The 23366-nt window shown below is 44.1% G+C and overlaps 1 protein-coding gene across 2 annotated transcripts in view; it reads left to right on the top strand.

Annotated features, from left to right (window-relative positions):
* Positions 1 to 18937, top strand: part of LOC127210174 (uncharacterized) — an 85853-nt gene extending 66916 nt beyond the window's left edge. The window contains exons 1-2 of one of the 2 annotated variants that reach the window (XM_051169851.1): positions 128 to 188; positions 17957 to 18937. In XM_051169851.1, the coding sequence (XP_051025808.1) occupies positions 18058 to 18879 (822 nt within the window). In that variant the 5' untranslated portion in view covers positions 128 to 188; positions 17957 to 18057 and the 3' untranslated portion in view covers positions 18880 to 18937. Of the gene's footprint in view, positions 1 to 127; positions 189 to 17956 lie in introns of those variants that run through there. The other variant, XM_051169850.1, reaches the window with a different exon arrangement.
* The last annotated feature ends 4429 nt before the right edge of the window (positions 18938 to 23366 follow it).

Here is a 23366-nt window from a genome sequence, read left to right as displayed (position 1 = left end):
CAATAGAAGCCAAACTAACATGGCATCAGATATTAGCATATGTACATCATCCTGCAACATGTATTGAACATTGGTTTCACAGTTTATCTTGAAGCTGGTTTCTTATGTGGTTAATAGCCCTGGTTATCTTTTTAAGTATCATCATCACCAACTTGGTATATTCTGAGCCCTTGTCATCCAAGATTTAGGTAATTTTTCATGGTTTTCTTTTCTTTTTTGTCTTAGTCTATTGAAACTTCTCTCCAATGCCAAATTGATCATGCTATATGCATGCTTAGGTGGTGCCACACCCCAGCTACACAACACGGAGTGGCCTGCAATTAATTGCCTGCCATATCAAACTCAGGTTTCTGAGTCTAGCTTTTCTCTCTTCTTCTCTTCCTTTACCATCTCTTTCTTCCTTCCTTTGGATTTTTTTTTTTTTTTTTACCGAATTGTAATACATAACACAAGAAAACACAAGCTTCTTGGATGTAAAGATTATGAATGTTCACTAAGAAAACAACCAGGTAACACTCAGATCTAGGGAAATTCTCACTCCCTTCTAGGTTCAACCTACCATCCCAATGAAAACCCTAACCTTACTTCCAAGAGAAGAAATTAACGAACACATAGCAGTCTTAACATATATTGCATTTCGCCTATGTGCAGAACTTGGGAGAAGGCTCTGACTTGGGGGACATAACCTGACAGCCTATGACAGCAAATCTCATTCAAATCCATACAGCAGGTATGTCCAAGTACACTCAGGTATCATTAAAGTTATCACACTTTACCCAAGAACTACCAGTTGGAGGCACCAGAATAGCAACTGATCAGCAGAGGCGGGGGAGGCTGGCACTGGGAAGTAGATGATATGGACCTAACCAATCAGCTTCAACTCCTTCCTTGTTTCTCCAGTTCAACATCATCCCTCTTAGTCATCTCCTAGCTTCCTACTCAATGACATTTAGCAAAGAACTCTACAAAGGTGCCTGCAGCTCTGACATTCAACCTGTTGTGCTCCCAACTTCTGCTCAGGATCTTGTGTACCCCCAAGTAGAAGGCACACAGTGAAGGGAGGGTCACTGGTACCATCTGTCCTAAAGCACACCCTTCCTCCTCAGCAGGGAGAGACAAGAAGCCATTTTTTAATGTATGTCTCTTTTTAAAAAGAACAAAGATTAGCTGTATGCTAAGTACATTTAAGTACTTGCTGTGTTATTTTAAACTTGGAATTTTACTAAGCTCTTATATGGTAAAGGTAAGTCAAAGATAGTCAATTAATTACTGTTGTAAAGTCAAGGCAGATTAGTCATTTAGTTCCAACCTCACCAGAGAAATACTGCGCTTTAAGTTTCACACACTAAGCGTCAGATGGTGTCCACACGATGGATCCCATCTCTGTAATGTTACTGTAGTGATTTTGCTCACCTGTGGTTTATCTAATCTCTGCAAACGGGTCCTTCTCCTGCAGAAGCATGGCATCCCACCTTGCCTTCTGTAACATGGCACATTAGCAACAGGCTCTGCCTCTGCTCCTTCAAGAGAGTCACATAGCTGACCTAAAATGAATGGTGTCAGGATAGCACAGCCTGGATTGTTGCCCTTTCCCTCTATTAATATTTATGTACACATAGAAATCACCTCATTGGAGATGTAGCTCGGTAGTAGACCACTTGTTTATATATTATAAGCTGGGCTCTGGGTTCCATCTCCAGCATGGGTGGTGAAGACAAAGGGGTCACATCAAGAATCTCTAGTGTTAAGGTATGGAGGATACCACCTGACCGACACTGAGTGACCTATTTTGAGCACATACCACACACTCAAAGTGTTCCTTGCTAGAGACTGTAAAAAGCCATGGAGCTAGCCGCTCTGCGCCACCGCGGTACCAAGTCAAGGGCAAGGGACTGTGGATTTAACTCACACACACATACACACACAATAACACAGCAGGTCCTTCATGCTAAGAGAGCAGTGGCAACAGCAGCAACAGCAGCAGCTGCAGCAGCAACTTCAACAACCTTTATTCAGTGTTCAAAGAGCCTTCTTATAGGCAGCAAAACAGGAATGCCACTCACAGGTGAAATCCCTCAAGAGGTGATTGCGCACAGGAGGAAAAGTCCCGAGGAGGGGAGGGGAATGTTTTCAGAGCAGTAAACATGACCAGCTGACCAGCATAAACACAGACACAGAAGCTGCTAGAAACAGGACATGAAACAGCAAGACAGGCAGGCAGCCCAGTCGGTTCCTACACTGAAGGAACATGTGGCACAGTACCAGAGGCAGGTAATGTTCTGGGACAGGTGGGATGGTACTTCTGCTCAGAAGAGACTAAAATCAGGCTCCAGGAAAGCAGGTGACCTCAGGCATCTGAACTCTTTAAGCTCTGGTTCTCTTTGTCTATTTCATCTCTCTCTCTCTCTCTCTCTCTCTCTCTCTCTCTCTCTCTCTCTCTCTCGTTCCATTCTCATCTCCTCTTTATCAACATCTTCTTATCAACTTCTTTCCATAGTGGGAGTCAGTTGTCCATCAACTCAGAGTCCCAGCCTTTAGGAAAAAAAAACTATTTACCCTTCCTGGAGGGAGGTAAGGGGACCTGGGAAGTACAAGAAGCTCTATTTAGTCTTTATTCTCTTCCCTGGAGGATGCATAGATTTTCTTCTGAGGAGTTAAAAGTGTTTTAAAACACTCCCTTTCAAGTCCAATATACCATTCTACATAATTTTAGATGCAGAAATGGTCATTTCTGATTAGAAAGGACCACACAGGATTTTGCAGAAAGTGTAGCCTTCAGGTCAAATGATAAAGACAGATGGAATTAAACTCAGCAGTGAAAGTCAAAGCACAGCATGAGGGGACCCAAGTCAGAAATGACAGAAACTAAAAAGTATCAGAAGACTATTTAAGAAAGAGTTGCCCCTCTGGATAAGGAGAGAAAGACCAGTTCCTGAACGCCAGAATTCATGCTTCTCCAAGAAGCCAGCTGGCCTTGGTCAGCATACCCACCTCCTTTGGTCCCCTTGCTGCAGAGGCCTCAGCATCTTCACTGTCTGCTGTCACCCTGGCACTCATTGCCATAGTTAAAGAACTATCTGACTTCCATAACTGATCTGACTTCCAAAACTTTTGAACATCCCAATGTCTCTCTATAACATTCTATTCTGGGACATGGTGGCCTTTTTGAAGAGATTTCTCTTTAGGGTCTAAAGGTTCTGAGAGGCCCAGAGCTCCAGTACCTTTGTGTCCTCTCTTACGTTCAATCAACTATTCCTCTTGTTCTCAAGAAATGTTGTCCTCTGAGGCACATGTGTTATAGATGCAGCATCCTCACCCTCATCATTACTGTGCTCCCCGTGCTCCCCATCACTCTTCTTTATTTATTGAGAACTATAGTTTCTGGTTCTCAGTCTTTGTCTCATCCTAATTTTAGCTAGCCCTCTGTAACTTTCTCAGGCCAGTAAGACAGATCCACTGGTAAAGGCATTTGCCAACAAGCCTGACCACCTGAAACTTCACACACATGCCATGGCTGGAACACACACACACACACACACACACACACACACACACACACACACACACACACACACACACACACACGCATGCACACACACACACATGCACGCATGCACACATGCACACATTAAATAAAGGAAGTGTATTTTGTAAAAAAGAAAATGTAACTTTAATTTCCTGACATTTCAATTTCTTTACCTACTTATCTCAAATAATTTTTCATTTCCAGCGTCTCTGTTATTTAATTCAATGGGTGCATCCTAGACTACTGCAGAACCTCTCAGCTAGCAACACCAAACTCTTGACCCATCCCGTATCTTTTTGGTTCATGAGCTCAACCTACTTATCTCAAATAATTTTTCATTTCCAGCGTCTCTGTTATTTAATTCAATGGGTGCATCCTAGACTACTGCAGAACCTCTCAGCTAGCAACACCAAACTCTTGACCCATCCCGTATCTTTTTGGTTCATGAGCTCAATCCTCCAGCCTCATCCTGGCCTCCACCTCAGTGATCTTCTCAATAGTTCACTGTTCACCAGTGCGCTTATGAGGGCATCACTTCCGGCTTTACATTTCTTTACACCACCATTCTGATCACTTTTTATAAACGCAATGACTCTTTTTATCTACTTTACCTCCATGAATGAATACAGCTATCTTTCTCTTTCTATATCTGAACATGTCTTCGGAAAGTTGTAAATTTTTTTTTTTTTTCATTTCAAAGTCTTGACATCAGGATTCTAACCTGTTCTAAACAGCTTACCACTGTTCTTCTATTTTTCTGTTTCTCCTGTAGGACCAGTCTCAACTTCTCTGTCAGACTAGTGTTGACACACTCTAGGCTCTGCCTCTCCACACATGTCCTTACCAACCCAGACCATCTCCAAAGGTTTGTCCATACAGGCTTACCTAGTTTGCTCCCCCATCCAACTTGAAACTGTCTTTCCTGACAAAAATCTGTTTCTCTTCACCACGTATTCTAAGTTGTCAAATTCAGCTGTCTGGTTCGCAATGGTGGCAGGTTGAGTAACAATTCCACCTAGACATTCACGTTGCACTCTTGGCACCAGGGAGCATGTTGCCTTCGGTAGCGATCTTAGAAACAGGTTCATTTTAGGCACTTCATTTGTGGTAGTTCCTCTGCCTCAAGATCCTGGAGATGCTATATGTCACCATCATTAGAGAAGAAACTTCTGGTGCCTTTTATTCTCCGTCACTGTTCCTGTTTATTTTTATGGCATTTATGGCATATGTATGAGCCAATTTACTTATTTTTTTAATCGTGTTGTTATTTCCCTTATCCACTGAACTGAAGTCTCTACAAGACCAGAGAAATATAACTCTTATTTACTATGGAGATTTGAGTGACAATGTCCCCCATAGGTTAACATATTTGAATATTGTGTCCCTAGTTGAGGGAACTATTTGGGAAAGGGTGAATGGGCGTGGCCTTGCTGGAGGAGGAGGTGTGTCCCTGGAGGTGTGCTTTGAGGTTTCAGAAGTCCTCGCCCTTCCTTTTTAGCCCTCTTTCTCACTCTGCCTCCTCTAAGATGTCGGCTCTCAGCTATGACTCCAGTACTATGTCTGCCCATCTGCTGCCGTGCTCCCTGCCCTGGTTGTGGACTAACCCTCTGAAAGGGTAAACCCCAAATAAGTGTTTTCTTCTCTAAGTTCCCTTGGTCATGGTGTTCTGTCCTGGCAGTTGAGAAATAAGATAGCTACCAGCATTGATTCATCAGTTAGCGCGATTCAGAATACTCAGCAAATACCAAAACTTTGTCACTGAGGAAGAGTGGCAGGGGAGTGTTCCTTGCCAAGTGTGACTAGAGGCGCACAGTTAAATGCTGAGAGTGGAACATGGGGACCACCTATTGATATTTTCAGCCTGTACAGAAAGTGTAAACTATTTTGAGCAAAAAAAATCTCAAAATTATTTGGGTCCCTTTTATAAGGAAATATTCATAACTTCAGTACATGAGATGAATTGAATTAGATAGAAATTATAGGCTGAGGTGATGGAGGTATAAAATAATTTAGGCATATCTTTTTAGAAGGAAAAGGACACTATAAATATATAATTGTTCTGTTCACAATAATTATTTTCTTTACTAAGTCTTTTTAAAAAATATTTATTTATTATTTAAACAGTATTCTGTCCATACATGTGCCTGCCCACCACAAGAAGGCACCAGATCTCATTTACAGGTGGTTGTAAGCCACCATGTGGGTGCTGGGAATTGAACTCGGGACCTTTGGAAGAGCAGATAGTGCTCCTAACCTCTGAGCCATCTCTCCAGCCCAATTTTCTTTACTAAGTCTTAATACTTGACTTGATAAGACAGTTCAACCTTGTTTTTGCCATGTTGGAATTACTGTGTTGGAATGAATATCTTAGGTTATGTCAGAATATATTTGCACTAACTAGCTGCAAAACATTTATAGTTTGTGGTTTAGGGGGTAATCGGGCTAAAGGAATCTTTCTACACTAATTGGAAAAAGATTCTCACATTCATCTGGCTATTTTTAGACACATACACACACACACACACATCCTCCCACTCCTTCCAAGTCAGATTGCCTTATTAAACTGGGAGAGCAAGTCCTTCCACTCAGGCCATGTGTGTGCCAGCCCTGGGGTTCTGGGGCTCAGGGCTTTCCAACTATCTGGACTGAAATAGTGCCTGGAAAAAATGATTTAAGTCACTATGGCTCTTGAAATTTTCAAAAATAGCCATTAAAAAAGAAAGAAAGAAGAAGAAGAAGACATGCTTCAAAACAAACAAAAGTTAATTCTGTCCAAGGTACCTGGGGAATGGGGGGAGCCAGGACCACTTTTGCTCAGTATACAGGGGAGCGATGAGCAGTGGAGGGGGTAAAGACTTGAAAAGGCTTGAACTGAGTTCATTCTAAGAAGTCCACCCCCAGCTGACTGCTTTAAATGGACACTTTGTTCAGAAGCTGTTTTATAATGCAGGAGTTTTCAGCCAAGTGAACACTGGATGGATGTGGTGCCTTGTAGAGATGCTGTGATGAAAGCAGGGCCTGTTGCCTCCTACAAACATCCACCTCAGTGACCCATTCCCTGGGCTCTGCAGGGTTCCTTCCACCTCCTCAGTTTTCACCTCTTGGGTCATTTTTGGCACAGCAGAACCCAGAGAAATCCAGAGACTTGAGAAGAGAGAGCAAACCAAGCTACTGTGAAAGGGGGCTGAATACGTTTGTGTCCATTTTAATTATTAGGACACATGGCATTGTCTATTAGCTCCTGGGTGGTCTGGCATCCTGCAGGAAGAAAGGAAGTAAAAAAAAAAAAAAAAAAACTTACATCACAGAGGAATGCCAAAGGACCTTCCCAATGTGATAGTCTGCCACAGTAAAGATGCATGAAGGACGTATGCTTCCTTGCTTTGACGTGTCACCAAAGCTTCTGGAGTGAGACAATAGGCTGGGAGACACACATAGCAGCATTGCCTGGGCACATGGCACTTGGGCGCTGGGCACTGGGGCACTTGATGCTCTGCCTTAACTAGCTCTCCACTCTTGGCCTGGTAGGCTCACTTCATCTCTTAGACATCTTAGACTAACACAGAGGCAGTTGGCTCAGGAAGGAGGCGCTGCATCCTCAGGACCAGCCAGGACAGGACAGGCATGCTGGAGTAGACTAGAGGGTCTGTCCCCCTAGTTTGGGCTGAATTATTGATGTCAAGATCATCCATGGAGGGGAAGAAGCAGATTCTCCTGCAAAGAAAAGCCTTAGTGGGTGCCGGTTTGCGAGGCTTAAGAGGGTGGAGGAAATGCTGATAAAGCCATGGTGATGTTCACAAGTGCTGACAGGTAATGAGCTACACAACGGCTCCTCCTTGATGGCATTGCAGCCTTTCCCCCACTGTGCTGTAAGGAAAGAAAACCCCTGAGCACTGGAAATGCAAGAGAGTAAGAGTCAGGAGACGTGCCTGCCTGTGGTCAAAGCTCGTAAAGGAGCACAGCAGACAAGTCATGAAGCAGAGTCACGTATTAAAGGTTCTGAAGTTTGGGCATGGCAGCACATGCCTGTAATCCCGGAAGCTGAAGCCGCAGGATCATGAGTTCAAGGCCAACTTGAGATCTATAACAAGACTATCTAAACCAAGACCAGAGAATCAGACCCAGCAGTGTAAGTCAGTACCTTCAGAAACTGCATGCTTATTAAAGCGAGCACATATATGCACCTATTTGTATGGAATGATAATATACACTGAACACAGCAGTTAAAGCATTGTTTAAGAATATAAATTGTAAGCTCCCTAACAAGGTCTGCAGTGCCTCCCACTTCCTGCTTCATACTACTAAGCCAAAGCCCCTGAGTTCCCGTTTTCCCAGCCTGCCTCCCTGCAGGTCGGCAAGCCCCAGCCTGCCCTGCAAATCACAGACCACAAGGTCTCTTTGTATACCTGTCTTGCCTCAGCAAGGCATAAATGATCTCTTTCCTCCTCCTTAACCACCTAATTACTATTTATCCTCTAAGCTTTGAGTTCCTCAGAATCTCTTCAGAGAATGCATTTGTGTGAGATGTTTTTGTTACTTGGCGTGATGCTGATTATTAAGAAAAAAACATCCCTTACACCTAGTGATATCTATTTTATAAGTTGCTTTCTTATGTATTCGTGCTTGCTGCAATTACACACACACACACACACACACACACACACACACAAACATAATGTTATAGTCATAATTTGTAGTTGAGAAGGTAATAGGTCAGAAATTCTAAGTGACTTGCTTATGAGACAGCAAAACCACCCAGTTATTGTCAGTGTATGGTTTGTTATAAATGAAAGACTCTGAGCATCCCAGGAACTGCTTTGAAAGCAAAGGAGATGGCTGCTTTTCCCTCTATCTTTCCCCAGTGCTATCCTTGCTGTCCCTTGCATGGGATTCTAAGGACCAGAAACCAGGATTAGAGTCCCTAAGCTCACCATCCCTTCAACTGTTGCTCCTCACAGTTTTCTGCTTGGTTGAATTTTTTTAAAGATTTTTTTTCCTACCTTAAATGCAAAACAAATAAAAAGTGACTGCAGCCATGTAAGGCCCCAAAGGTGAGGATATTTGTTTTACACGCAAATCTTTGTAATAAAAAGTGCTTGAAAGAATGAGCCAAGAGCCTCCCTCCCTTTCTTTCTTCCTTTCTTTTATGTTTCAAAATCATTGGCTGTAATTTAAAAATTGGAGGATAATAAAAGCTCAAGGAAAGCCTGCCTGTCCCGCCCAGCTGTTATTGTAAACCCTAAGTCATATAGACACCCTCGCCCCCCACTGCTGTGTTTAGCTGCCCATCTTCCTGAAATGTTGAGTGAACCTAGGATATTGGATGCTCTTAAGGCTTCTCCCTGGCATAGTGGCCCATTCTCCTACCACTACCAACCCATCACAGGAATAGCTGGACCTCGACAGTCAACCAGGTGTGTCGGTCCCAAGGCTCATAGGCCGCATGGCATCCAGGATAGCTATAAATGTGACTGGCCACAAAATTTAAGTTTTCTTCATACATTATTCACAGTTCTCGGGTAACAGCTATGTGGATGACAGCATAGCACAACGTGTAAAGGCTGAACACACCTGGCTACAGAGGTAGCCTGGGAAAATCGCTTGCACCAATGGAATAAAGGCATTGGGATTTTCTCTCTTTCTTTTCCATTACTGGAACACATACTTGAAACACAATCAATTTGAGGGGAGAAAAAGGTTATTCTGGGTCATGGTTTTAGAGGCTTCCATCCACAGTTGATTAGTCCCTTTGCTTTCGGCAACATGGCGGCAGAGTAGAAAAGAACTGTTCACGTCGTGGCCAGCACGTGAGAGGAAGGGGAAGAAGGAGGACCTCTCTATCCCTTCCTAAGGCATGCATCTGACAACCGGAAGGCTTCCCACTAGGCCCCGCCTCTTACAGTGTTCATCACCTCCTATGACCTCAGCACTGAGCCCTTGGGGACCTTTGGGGGCCAACACCATAGAAGAACTAGTCTGTTAAAGGAGAATCTACCATTGAACTAAAGCAATGCTTACTCCAGACAAATGAAGTTACAGGGGAAGGACGTTTAGTTCTGTGGCGCCTTAACGGACCATAGAACCGAAGGCCCAGGAGGCACTCCTGGCATTTTTAACATTTTATCCGATGGAAGAATCTATTATTCTATGGCTTCGAAATCCATTTTGACCCTAGAGGAGACACACTAATCCTAAGGAAGGAAGTCTAATATATGTGTGTGTTAAATGGACCAAAAAGCCATTTTCTACCATTTAAACAGCTGAATAAACTAGTGGAAATCACTTTGATGTCAAACAGTCCTACTTTCAAGTATTGCTTTCTGTCTCCTGTCCTCTCCTCTTTGCTAAGCTGCCGGGGTCTTGTACGATAAATAGGCCTTTCTTCTACTTCCAGGTTTCCACTAGAAGGCAGACGTGTGATAAACACATGTGCTCATAGCCTGTCTGTAGCCCATTGAAGTTGTCAAAACTACTTGGGGTGCCAAGGCAGAGGTAAATGGGAGCCTCATGCCTGTATCTGTCTGCATGTGCTGCTTAGCATGACTCACCCAACCATGCTGGAATGTTCCATGCCAACTCTGTGTTCCACAGGAAGCAGACGATGACAGAGGGTGGTGCAGACATCTGGCTTCTGCCTTCCCTGTTGCTTTGCTTGCTGCTTGGACAAGTAAGCTTCCAAGTCTCTCTTGGCTTCTTAAACATGGGGCACCAGGTAAAATGTAGCTGCTCAAACAACATATGTTTGCTAATATCCTTTCCTTTCATTTGATGTGGAAACATGATGACCTGAGTTCTGATCCTCAGCCTTCACATATGATGGTGCTTGTTTATAATCCTAGTGCTGGGAGGCAGAGACAAGAGTGTCCCTGGAGCTAGTTGGCTAGACAGTCTAGTCAATCAGCAAGCTCCAGGTTCAGTTAAGGCATCCTCCAACCTCAAGAAATAGGGTGGATGGTGCTTTTTTTTTAATCCCAGCACTAAGGGAGGCAGAGACAGGCATGTTGTTGTGAGTTCGAGGCCAGCCTGGTCTACAAAAGAAAGTCCAGGATGGTCAAGGCTATGCAGAGAAAGCCTATCTCAAAAGAAACAAAAACAAAAACAAAACAAAAAAGGAAGAAACAAAGAAAGGAACAAAGAAAAAGAAATAGAATGGATAGGATGGAGAGAGAACAAGAATCCCAACTCTGCGCTTTAGATTCCACAAGCAAAAACACACACAAATATAAAACTCATTTTATTCATCTTTAAACAATACTTTATTGTACATATTCATATCCCATGCACCAGTTTGCACTCCTGCTGATGAATACAACACAGCTTGACAGTTTTTCAGTGAATCTTGTTATCTGTAAAATATGTAAAATATTACCAACATTCAGCTCTAATCTGAGTTTATAATTGAGCCAAATATTTTACTTGTGAGAGGCATTTGCAATGTTAATATCTTTTGGATGACTTTTAAGTATAACTCGGAGTAAGAAAAAATGTTGACAGCTTTAGCTTTTTTTCCTGCTTCACTTCCCTCTTTTCCTCTTTCTTATATTTATCACAGCAAGCCTGGCATCAAAGCGAACGCAGCTAACAGAAAGCACTAGAAAAGAGAGGACTGTCAGTGGCTCGTGACCGTCTCCCAGGTGCACGAGGCAACATCATTTCATTAGAGTGGAAGGAAGGAGGGAGAAGCCAGAGCAACGGCCTCAGCACAAGGTTTGCACAGTGGAAAACTGTCCTATCTGGGGCAGACTCACGCAATGCAGAGGAACCATGGAAGAAGCACTCAAAAAATTTAGGGAAGATTCAGGCCAATTCTGGGCTATGGTGGTCTTTCTCCTGGAGACACCGATACCCCCAGAGATACACACATGATTCAGGTTGATTCTGACTCGCCTGACATAAGAGCAATTATAGACCTGATTGGATAGCCTTCGGTGCGCAATGCATGATGGGATAGTGGTAGTTTGGGGAGAGACAGCCATGGGTCTGACATGCACTCCAGTGAAGTAAGTGGTTGAGACTTTAGAGCCCAGACAAGAGAGGCTTCAGTGCCGGCTTTGCCCCTTGTTAACAATCTTAGCTAAGCTTCTTCATCTCTTAGACGTGGGTCCTTTAGCTCTACAGCTTCATGGGCAGTCCATTGAATAGCAAATGGGAATTACTTGTCTAGAGTCGAAAGCACATAATAAAATATGGTCATAACCAAGTTCAACCAATAGGTGCCCTGTTTCCTTTAACTACTCACATGATGTGCTTTTAAAAGCAGCTCCTATCTGTCTGACATAGGTTTGCGACAGCTGTTTCCAGGAAAGCTGTAGCTATGTGAAGTGACTCATTGGGGACAACCTGGGGCTATTAGAAGGCACGTGAAGGACATAGAGTCTGGGTGACATGGAGCGCAGTCGACTTGGTCCTTCAACCTCACCCTCTGCACAAGACACAGAACAGAGCATGGCCCAGTGTTCCTGTCTGCTTCAGTGTTTTTTTTTTTTTTTTTTTTCTATTTACTTCAAAAGCAGTTGGCCTATGTGATCAGATGCTGGAGTGGGGCATATATCAGTTTAAAATACAAAGAATTACTAAGAACATGCCAATGTGTGCGTGGGGTGGGGTTGGGGTGGGAAAGGAAATAGAGACAGGATGGAAATGAAAAACTTCCTAATTAAAATATTTTTCAAGATGTGCCATCTGGCTCTTCCATAAATGATCATTGCAAGAGGGCACCAGACACAGTGTCATCTCTGATGACATGAGTTAGACTTGCCTTTTGGAGTCACAGGGACTTGTATCCTGACACTTTAGAAGGGCTATATGGCTCTTCTTGGTAGCCTGCTATCCTTCCTCTGAGTGCTACCAGGCCTCCTCATCCAGGGGACATGGTCAAATATGAGCATATACAGGGGGAGGAGGTCCCCCTCAGTCACAGTCATAGGGGAGGGGAGTAAGGGGAAAATGGGAGGGAGGGAGGAACGGGAGGATACAATAGATGGGATAACAATTGAGATGTAATATGAATAATTTAATAAAATATATTTTAAAAAAGAGTTCCATACACAAACTAAAAAAAAAAAAAAAAAAGGCTATATGAAATCTTTGCTTTTTTTTTTTTTCCCCCAAAGCCTCTCTCCAAATCTCTTATTTCTATCCATGGCAGGTAAAGTAGCTCCTAGGTGCACTAATGCGTACATAACACAGCAGCATGGTGGGAGCAGCTGTTAGAGCCCAACAGGCCTGCATCAGCAGCATCTGTTGAATTCTCCTGTCACTTTAGGCGAGCAGCTTTGCCTTCTGCAGACTGCAGTGCCAGTGGCCCTGGGATGCAGAGTGGAATATGTGCCACATTCTGGGAGAGAGAGGTGATGGAAATGGAAAGTAGATCACTGGGAGGTGGTCGTGTCCTGAGTGGGAGAAAAATAGGGGAGAGAGAGAAAGAAAGAGAGAGAGAGAGAGAGAGAGGACAGACAGGCAGACAGACAGACACAGACAAAGACACAGACATACATAGACAGACAGACTCAGATAGATAGAAACAGACACACACAGAGACACAGATAGACACCCTTTACCTTCTCTACCATGTGAGATTACACCAGAAAGGCATCTGTCAAGGGTCTGCCAGCACCTGGATCTTGGACTTCTCCACCTCCAGAAACATGAGAAATAACCTTCTATTGTTTATAAGTCTTCCAGTCTGTGGTGGTTTGTTATAGAAGACCAAATAGACCAAGACAGTCGCTATGATCACCACCCTTATCAGGTTGTACCAGTTTCACATCAAACTCTAAGGAACTCACAGTTCCCTATAGTGAGGAAAGAAGCTAAACTACAGTGCCGAAGGAGTGTGGGTGCCCAGTAGGTGGAATATCCTGGGGTGTTCTGAAGCCTGCTTGGTGGCATGTGAGCAGGAGCGCTCCTACTTTGTTCTTGCATTTCTGACCTCCTGAGCTCTATCTTTTATTCTTGTTCCACATCCTATGCTGTTGCCTTCTATTCCTTCACCTCTTCACAGTCCTTTACCTGGCCCCGGTACTGCTTTTGGTTTTATTCAAGAGTTCCAGCCATTTTCCAAATGTAATTCCTTTATCCTTCTTGATAGGGAGCAACTCAGTTACTAGCTTCCCACAAACAACCTCCCTTTGATCTCACTAAGTTACAGATGCCCTGCAAGGCACAAGCAAATTGGGCTCGGCAACTCCACAGGGCACCGATATAACTGCTCAGGATACGAACAGGGGACACCACCCTCTGAGAAAATGGATAAGAACTGAGTGGCACACTATCACTTCGTTGAGTTGAAACTGAATGGGTTGTTTCTAAGAATGCTGGGGGAACAGACCTAGAGAGTGTGAGGCTCCCCAATACCTCTGGGGTGGCGGACTCTTCCTCTAGAGACACAGGCTGAACATGTGGCTTAGAGGAGGCCTATCAGTCAGAAGGGGGTGGAAAGAGCGAGGCCTGGATGGAGAGATGGGTTTCTGCCCTCGCTAACTATGAGGCTTGAAGCAAATCATTCCAAAGTCCCCGTTCATTCTCTGCATTCCAGAGGAGGGCCGTGCCACACACTTCAGAAAACGGTCACAATTTGGAGTGAGGGGACAGGGTGTTCCGATGCTTCTACAACACTGAGTTGGTCTCCATCCTTGTTAGGGTTCCAGGATTTTATTTTTCTCTCTAAAACTGTGGAGAAGAAACTATCCCCATTAGCAGAGACACGGCGCCATTTGAATTCTATGTCATGTCTACCTGCATTGTGTGACTCTTCAAATAGTGGCAGGAAAATAGGAAGCTAGCTTAGAATCCTTTCAAAGAAAAGAAACCACAGAGATGGTTCAGTTTAGGATTATTGATAATATTACTGTATTGTTATAGACGGTGCATGCCTGTAACTCCAGCACATCAGAGCAGGAAGCAGGAAGATCAAGAATTGAAGGTCACCCTGAGCTCAAGGCCAGCTTATGGCATCTAAGATCTTGTCTCAAAAAATAACCATCATGTATACACAAAGGGGTATGTGTGTGTGTGTGTTTGCATGTGTGTGTGTGTAATCCCCTATCTATATTTATGTATTACTATAAAAGCAGATCACAACTTAAAGAATATATATCCTTTATATATAAAGAATATCCATATAATTTTATTGTATATAAAGAATATATTATATGTAAGATTATATGCTATATTATAAGATACATACAAAAAGATATACATAAATAATATATATGAACATACATGTCATTTCTGTGCTTACAAACTACTTTCATACAGACCTGTATAAAGTATTGACCTGTAAGAGTCAGGAAAGATAAACATTTATCTGCTGCTTTGTAAATAAGTCCACTGACGTTCATAGATATTCTGTGCATCACACTAAATAGATGGCTACTCCAAAACTCAAGCTTATGTCTCTTAACCCCAAAAGCCCTGCTGACTTTCACAGCGCAAGTAACTCCTCTGCTTCTACAGTCTTACTTGTCAGACAGGAAGCATAAAAATATGTAAACAACCTCCTACGTAGGCAAAAATAACACATATGTGTACACATGTAACCATTTGTAACCGAGGCTTTTCTTCCCACGTCTCAGTTTCTGAACTAATGACTCAGAGACTTTATTATTTATGAAATAATGCCTAGGCCATAAGCTTTGGCTCGTTCCCCGACTAGCTCATTCTCTGTGTGCTTTCTGCCTGGTCACCTCTCCTCAGCTCCATGTGTCTGTCTTCCTCAGAGTCCAGGGAGAATCTCCTGCCTCTGACTCTATCCCAGAGTTCATCTCTCTTTGCAGGAACTCCCACCTCCTATTTCCTGCCTCAGCTCATAGGCCATCAGCTTTTCATTGACAGGTGATGCTTCCATACAGCACACAAAAGATTCTCTCTACCTATCTATATACATGTATGTGTGGTGTCTATATCCATGTATAGTAGATTTTAATTATTTTACTGTATGAACACATTTCTTCAAGGCTTAAAATGTGTAGGTACATTCCAAGAGTAGCTAATGGTTATTTAGAATTAGTTGTATGCCACGTACTTAATCCCTACAGCAACAGCAAATCTGTACACTAGGTATGATTAGCTAGTCTTACAGAAAGCTGGTCACCACAAAGATATATTACTTTTCCCAGTTCACACAGCCACCCAGTGGAAGAAAGATTCAAAGAAATGTTTTTCACCAAAATTCATGGTTTTTTCCCATTTATTTACTTATTTATTTAATCGCTTTCCAGCCTATTCCATGACTCTTCCTCCCCTCCTCCAAGTCCCACCCTCACATCCCTCTTCCCTCATGTCCTCTCTCCTTCTCAGAGAAGGGAAGGCCCCCAAGGGGTACCAACCCACCTTGACATCTCGAGTCTCAGTGAGACCAAGCGCATCTTCTTCCACTGAGGTCAGACACGGCAACCCAGCTAAAGGAAAGGGACCCAAAGGCAGGCAAAAACGTCAGGGGACCCACATGATGATCCTGCCGAACATCGGCTATATATGTGCGGGGGGGGGGGTCTACATCTGGCCCATGCATTCTCTTTGGTTGGTGGTTCAGTCTCTGTGAGCCCCCATGAGTACAAGTTAGTTTACCTTGTAGGTCTTCTTGTGATGTCCTTAACCCCTCTGGTTTCCTCAGTTCTTCCTCCCATTCTTCCAGAAAACTCCCTGTGCTTGCCTATTGTTTAGCCGTGGGTCTCTACATCTGTTTCCATCAGCTGCTAGATGAAGCCTCTCAGAAGACAGTTATGCTAGGCTCCTGTCTGTAAGCATTATAGAGTATCAGGAATAATGTCAAGGGTTGGCATTCTCCCATGGGTTGGTTCTCAAATTACGCCAGCCATTGGTTGGCCACTCCCTCAATCTCTGCTCCATCTTTATCTCTACACTTCTTGTAGGCAAGACAAATTTTGGGTCAAAGGTTTTATGAGTGGGTTGATGGGCCCCTTCCTTCACTGGAATTCCCACCTGCCTGCAGGAGGTGGCTACTTCAAGGCTCCATAGGCCCTGTTGCTAGGAGTCTCCTCTAGGGTCACCCCCATAGACTACTGGGAGCTTCCCGTGTGCCAGAAATGCCCCTCACCAATTTCTATTCTCTCTCCCAGTCATCCCCTACCTACACCCAGCTCTCCCCCTGATCCCCACCCTGTTACCCTCCCCACCCCCTCTCCCACCCAGTTCCCTCCCTCCATCTACTTTATATGCTTATTCTATTTCCCCTTCTGAATGAGATTCAAACATCTTCCGTTGGGCCTCCTTGGCTTCTTTGGGTCTGTGGATTGCCTCATGGTTATCCTGTACTTTAGGCTAAGACACACTTATAAGTGAGTACAGGCCATGCGTTGTCTTTCTGTGTCTGGGTTGACTCGCTCAGAATGGTATTTTCTAGTTCCATCCATTTGCCTGCGCATTGCATGACGTCTCTGTTTTTAGCAGCTGAGCCGTATTCCATTGTGTAAATGTACCACATTTTCTTTGTCCGTTCTTTGCTCGAGGGACGTCTAGGTCGTTTCCAGTTTCTGGTTATTACAAATTAGGCTGCTATGAACATGGCTCATGTTTTCAATCACAATGCTATTTATATCCAAAGATAAGCTTGGTTCCTCTCTCTCTTACTGCTACTTCTTACCCAGAGCTAAAACTCCTCTGATCGCCCCTAATATTTAATGATTTCTCATGGAGGTCTCCTACACATGTCTTCCAAGCCAGCCCTACCATCAGCGCCCAGGCATCATCCATTTCTCTGCATATTCCGTAGTCACATAACTAAGAATCAAAACTTCTGTTGCCCCTGCAGTAAGTTCACAAATGGAAGAAATAGAAAGAAGGGTTCTGGGCCCAGCACTAACACTACCTGGGTTCCTCATGAAGCCTCTTTATGAGCGGAGTGCACAGGGTGGACGTACATGGACTTTAATCACCTCTCAGAAGCCCCTCCTCTCACTCACCTCAGCAACATTTGAATTTTGGAGGTAACACGTTCAAACTATAGTGTTGAATACTTTGGCCTGGACCATGAGAAAAACCTCTACAGGGGACCCTGAAGGAGCCGCAGTCTTGAAAGAAGAGTTGCAGGAAAACGTTGACAAAAGATATCTATAAGCTAAAAATTTCCTGGAAGTTTCACTTATAAACCATATGGTTTCTTTCGGATCAGACTGCAAATCACAGGAAAAGTTAAGAGAATTTAGGATTAAACAGTAGGATGAACGGTAAAAGGCAGAGAAAGAGATTCCACTTGGACACAGGTGTGGTAGGCTGTCTTGATTGCCCTCCAAGCCCCCCACCCCCGCCCGCACACGCCTCATCTGTCACTTGTAGATTTTCTCCACCAATGTTTGTTTTTGTAACTCTGAGCAGAGTCCAGTTCTTCAGCAAACACGATCCTCTGCCCCCCCCCAACTCACTGGAGACACCCCCTGGGTGCTAAAGGTGTGTTATTTCCTTCCACAGGCTGATGGTAAAACCATGGGGCTGAGTCACGTCTGCCTGCAGCTGCGGAGACACTGAGGTCTGCAAGCCCGGCAGGGGCCAGCCCTGCTCCCTTGGAGGAAATGGCCGAGCAACCTCAGCTGCAGCACATGAAAACTTCCTTCCTCTTCATCCATCTGCAGCCCCCACCAACCCGAGCTACCCAAACTTTCCCCGCCCCGTCTCCAGCCACAGCAGCATCAACAGCAGTCCCAGGGGGACTGGAGGAGGGAGGCAGTTTTCCAAGTCCCAGGACAAGCTTCTTGGCTCCCTGGGAACTCAGATGTACACAGGTCTTAGCGCCTTCTCCTTTGAGCCTGCTGCCGGCAGAAGGGCCTGGAACACGAACACCAGCTGTTTCCAATCCCCATTCACTGAAGGAAAAGGAGGAAGAAACAGACAAACCTCAGAATCTGGAAGTAAGGAGGGGTGCTGTTGGCGGATCCCCTCAGAGTAGGCGGGGCCTGGACCCTGTCTCTAGGAAACTTGGCTACCCACAACAATTGCCATGCAGGCTTGCTAGCCCAGCTCCTGCTATGAATGATGGGAGAAACAGTCCTTCCATGGGCTGGAAGCACTGGCCAGTCATTTCTGCCCACGAGGACCTGTGCGGTATGGACCCGCAAGCTGGGAATGCCGCCGAGTTCTCAGTTGCACAAAGCGTCCAGTCCTTCGCTGCTGACATGGGCAAACAGACAACCCAGAGGAGAGGAGCAACTTTTACCCAAGAGGTACTCCCGACGAACTGTGAAGAAGAAATCGGTACCACAGTACTAGCAACAAGAGCCCAACTCTTCAGATACTGCCCAACAGTTCAGATCAGTCAGAGCTGCCTGGCCCCACCTGCTGCTGTGCCTCTCAAGGTAAGAACCGGAAAATACTGGAATTCTCTAGACTTCGGCTAAAACACAGCCAAGGGGATGGGGACAGGACACAGAATGCAAATTCTGGCCCTCGGCCACTCTTTCCTGTAGGCCACGCATACCTCAGCAGTGGAGGTGTGTACCTGCTGTAGTCGGCTCCTTCCTATATTCTGATACCTTTCCAGCCGCTGGTAGCTCTAAAGGAGACAGTAGATACCAGTTTCTCGAGATTTCTGCCAAGGAAAGGTGGTTAAGGAAGGGCATACTTTATAAGAGAAGCCTAGAAGAAAACACAAGGAAATACAGAGTCATGGGATGGGGGAGGTTTGTTTTCTCACATCTTTTAATGGGGAGAGGTTTCCCCCCCCCACATCTTTTCATTCTCATAACCTTTCTGAGAAACTGCAGTTGGTCTTTCCAGTTTCAGAGAAGAGAATTAAGGTGTGGTTATGCCAAAATCCTCTCCCTCCTTTCAAAAACAAATTAAGAATAAGAATAAAAGCAAGCCCTGTTTTCAAGGGATGCGGTGCGGGAAAATGGGGAGAGAGGGTCTTAGGGGGAGGGGTATTTTTCAGAAGGGAAGCACACAGCCTTGGAACACTGGACTGGTCCCCTTAAATACATGACTTTTAGAACCCACATTTACCTGCCATCTGTACCTGGTTACCAAGCTCGTGAGCAGTCCTAGACTTGAGCCTCTATCTCCATCATGAAGTGGGAGTGGTCCCATGTGGTACCCAGGGTTCCTTTGGGCTCTTGCAGACTCTTCTTCTGATTGTGATGTGGTGTGTTAGCATCCTCTCCTTTCCACCGCAGGACCACCCTTCCCATTGTGCTATCTCCTGAGGTCCAGCCTCTCCACCCAGTTCAGGGGCATCACCCTCAAGATGGGTGAACAAAATCTAAAAGAAGTTTTGGTTGTTGTTTATTTGTTTGTTTTTTATTTTCCCTTTTCCAGCAGCATGGGTGTCTTGTTACACCGTACATTTGGGCAATGAGGGTTAGGTAAAACGGAATCTATGCAAAGATTAGTGGAAGGACCTACAAGGAAGATATGTATTGTATGTGGAAGGTTGACGTGAGAGGAACTGTCAGGGAAGCCACAGGAGAATTCGATGAAATTCAAGCAGCCTTCTGAGGACTTGGAGGTGACCTGCTGCTTCCAGACCCTGTGCCTGTCTCCTGTATGTGCCTGTGCACCACCCCTCCTTCCCTTTGCTATTTTAATCCGAGGTCCTGCTGAGCCACAATTAAGAATGAGTTCAAGTTCTTTCTGGGCAAAAGCCATGTGAGCACATGTCCTTATGAAATAGTTTACATTCCATCTAAATTCTTGTGTCTCTCTTCCTGTAGGGATTTAGGAGGCAGGGCATTTGTGCATCACAGCCCAATCTCTGGATGTAAGGTCACACAGTAGTTATCTATGCACTTTGGTGCTGTTCATCTCTGATCTTCTTCCCTCTGGTCTTTGGAACACAGGCCCAGGCTTCAGACCTGTGGCCAGTTCTCTGGGGAGAAGTGCTTTGGGAGTTGGCCCAAGAATGTGGATCTCAACCCTAGAAGCTTTATTTTAGCTTCCCAAGTGAATGGACCACCCCCACCCCCACCCCCAGATATCTGTCTTGGCTAAACTAAAGGCTACAGAAATTCCTACGGGGAATGGCTGTCTCAAATCTAAGTCCTAACTGTAAGCAAACCACCCAAACAACAGCACCCCGTGCTATCCACAGACATATGGGTTCTCCACTGCTAGTTGAAAGTGACCCTCAGTGCCCCTGTCTTCTTTTTGTAAATTGTGTAGCACTAAGCATTGCACCAAAGGCCTTTCACATGCTGGACAAGCACTGTGTCACTGTGTTAGTAGCCCCAGCAGTATTTCTGTCTTGAGGAGAATCAAGACCAACAATGGTACATTAAAGAGGTACAGAAAAGCCATGGAACCTGAGTTCAGGCAGAGTGCTTATAGAATCCAGTCTGAGAACAGCGCCATAGGGTGACAGGAATTTTGAAATCCATTCCTTCAGGTCTACAAGTCCTAAATGTCATTAGTCATTAGTCAGGTGATCCAGCCTCATGCTGTGCATTTAGGTTGTTGTTGTTGCTTTGATTTTTTGTTTGGTTTTAAAAATCAATGAGGACAGTTTTTCCTCTGTCCAGTTCTGGGCAGTGTGATGTATCCCTCGCCACCCCCAATTTGAAAGATTCTGAGACTTGCCCAGTATTTTCATGTTTGAGAATTTACCTACATGAACATACAAAGGCTGATTAAAGTGTTTTCTTGTTAAATCAACTATCAAAGGTAAGGTGACTCCTGGAGACTTACGTTGGGGTCTTGCAGTTGATGTAGTGAAGAGAAATACTGCCAATTATATTTAAGGTAAAATGTTGATTATATGTGGTAAAGTTTGCTCACTCCTATGTGCATATTGGAGAGTTGAAGTCCTTGTGTCAACATTCTCAGAAAAAAAGAATACCAAGAATAAGCCTTCCTTGCAGTAGGCCAAATGGTCAAATGTGTTTTCTTGGTGTTTAAGCCCCCAGGCTCCAGAGTGAAGGGCACTGGCTCGCATCTTCTCACTATGAGAAGGAATGAATACAGTGAATTAAACTACCCAATTCTTCCATTGTAAGGTAACTGGGAACTGGAAATAAGAACTTAGCTCTAGTTCTCTCACTTTCCGTGGCCTCACTCTCGGCGTGCTATCTCCCCTTTGAGTTCTCCCAGTCACTCTGTGGCATAGATGCTTCTATGTCCTGTTTTTCCCTTCCCTAGTCAGTGACTTGCTAGGACTCATAGTGGCTGATGACTGTCAAATCATCTATCCAGAGTTCAGGATTCCCTCAACCTTCCTTCTTTTATAATATATACAGCTGGGAGTATATGTGTATGTATGTATAAATGTGTGTGTGTGTGTGTGTGTGTGTGTGTGTGCCTACCCTTGGAAGGTAACCTGGTGTGTCCTGGAGCCTTTGGTTGATACTGTGCTAATTTCCATGGTGAGAAGAGTGGGTAAAAGGCTGAGGACTATCAGACCTAACTCAACATCATGTCACTCAGCAGCATCAGCTCTCTGGGTTGGGGGGAAGTGGGGCTGTAGCTCACAGTGATGCCAGCAGAGGGTCTTCACATTCCTATGGCTAGTCTGTCAGAGTAAATCAGACCAGGTCCTGACGTCACCTTGCCTTCCCCATGTTACACTGCCCCTTTGTGGAAGCACAAGGAACTGTCCACATTACACCTGAGTTTGAAGCTAAAGACAACAAACAAAGGGTAACAAACACGGTTCCAAAGAGAGGATGGGATAAACAACAGCTCAACAACCATTTCTAGAATTGACAGAAATAAAAAAAAAAAAAGTCTTCATATCTTAACCTGTTGTATGCCTTAAATAACAGTGACTATTTATATGCAAGTACATTAAAGAGTTAGCAGTAAATGCCTTGCAATTTTCTGTCTCCCAAATGGCATTTATAAACCGTACAAAATGTCATCAATAGTTAAAAATTCCTCAAAAACCTAAACTCTCTGGGTGTTGTTGTTGTTTTGTTTTATCTTGTCTGGTCTTGTCTTTCTTCCATTCCTCTCTCATGACAGGAACTCAATTCCAATCAGTTTTCTGCATTTTCCTCACCAACTTCTAAGGAGTGTTCATGGTTTAGGCAACAGTATTGGATGAACAAGACAGCCGTGGAAACAATAGAGGTTTAACCAGCCCCTTCCAATAACGGAAACAGAAGGCTAGAGATTTGCTGATAGTCAGACCTTGTCCTAGGAGACTACAGGAAACAGTTTTAACTCCCTGTTTTGCATCATTATTTTTTGAAACAAAACCAATGTTTCAACTGTGATTCTGCAAAGAACATTAGATTTTTTTTTGGTATAGAGTTTTTTTTTTTTTTTTTTTTTTTTTTTTTTTTTTTTTTTTTAAAGGTCATATGTGCTGGGATCCAAGAGATTTTTAAAAAGAATAAAAACTAAAAATTTAAAAGCTCGGGTCTGCCAGTAAACTGACCCCAGAACCTCTGATGAGCCCCTGATGAAAGCTAGCTCATCTCCTGTGCTCTCTGGGGCTTTCCACCTCACAGTAGTTATGATTCCATGAATCTGGAAATGGGAGAGAGTGTTTCGTGAGATAAAAGACTAACACAATTTGACTTCATCTGTCATACCTCACTTGTGTTCCAAGATTCATTATGCTCTTGGTCAACTACACTGTAGAAAAGTTCCCTCCAAAGGGGGCACACCTTTCTTAGGGGACCACTGGGGCTTCAGTGTGGAGCTAAGAGTTCAAAGTCTGTCACTGGCTCCCATCACAGAATGGTAGGGTCTGTGTTGCCAACTGTCAACTCTTACGTAGATGTTTCTTTTCCCTTCTCTGGGAAGTATTCCTTCCTTCTTCAAGATTGTTTCACTTTCCTGACCTGTCATAAGTTTAGAAACTATTCTACCCATGAAATGGTATCCTAGCGAACGCTGTCTCTATTTTAACCTACCTTGGTGATTAATGCTGAATTTTAAGAAGGAATTC

This window comes from Acomys russatus, chromosome 27 (genome assembly GCF_903995435.1).
Source record: "Acomys russatus chromosome 27, mAcoRus1.1, whole genome shotgun sequence".
Lineage (NCBI taxonomy): Eukaryota > Metazoa > Chordata > Mammalia > Rodentia > Muridae > Acomys > Acomys russatus.
Note: the sequence above shows the minus strand (reverse complement) of the source record. Positions and strands in the feature narration are given on the sequence as shown.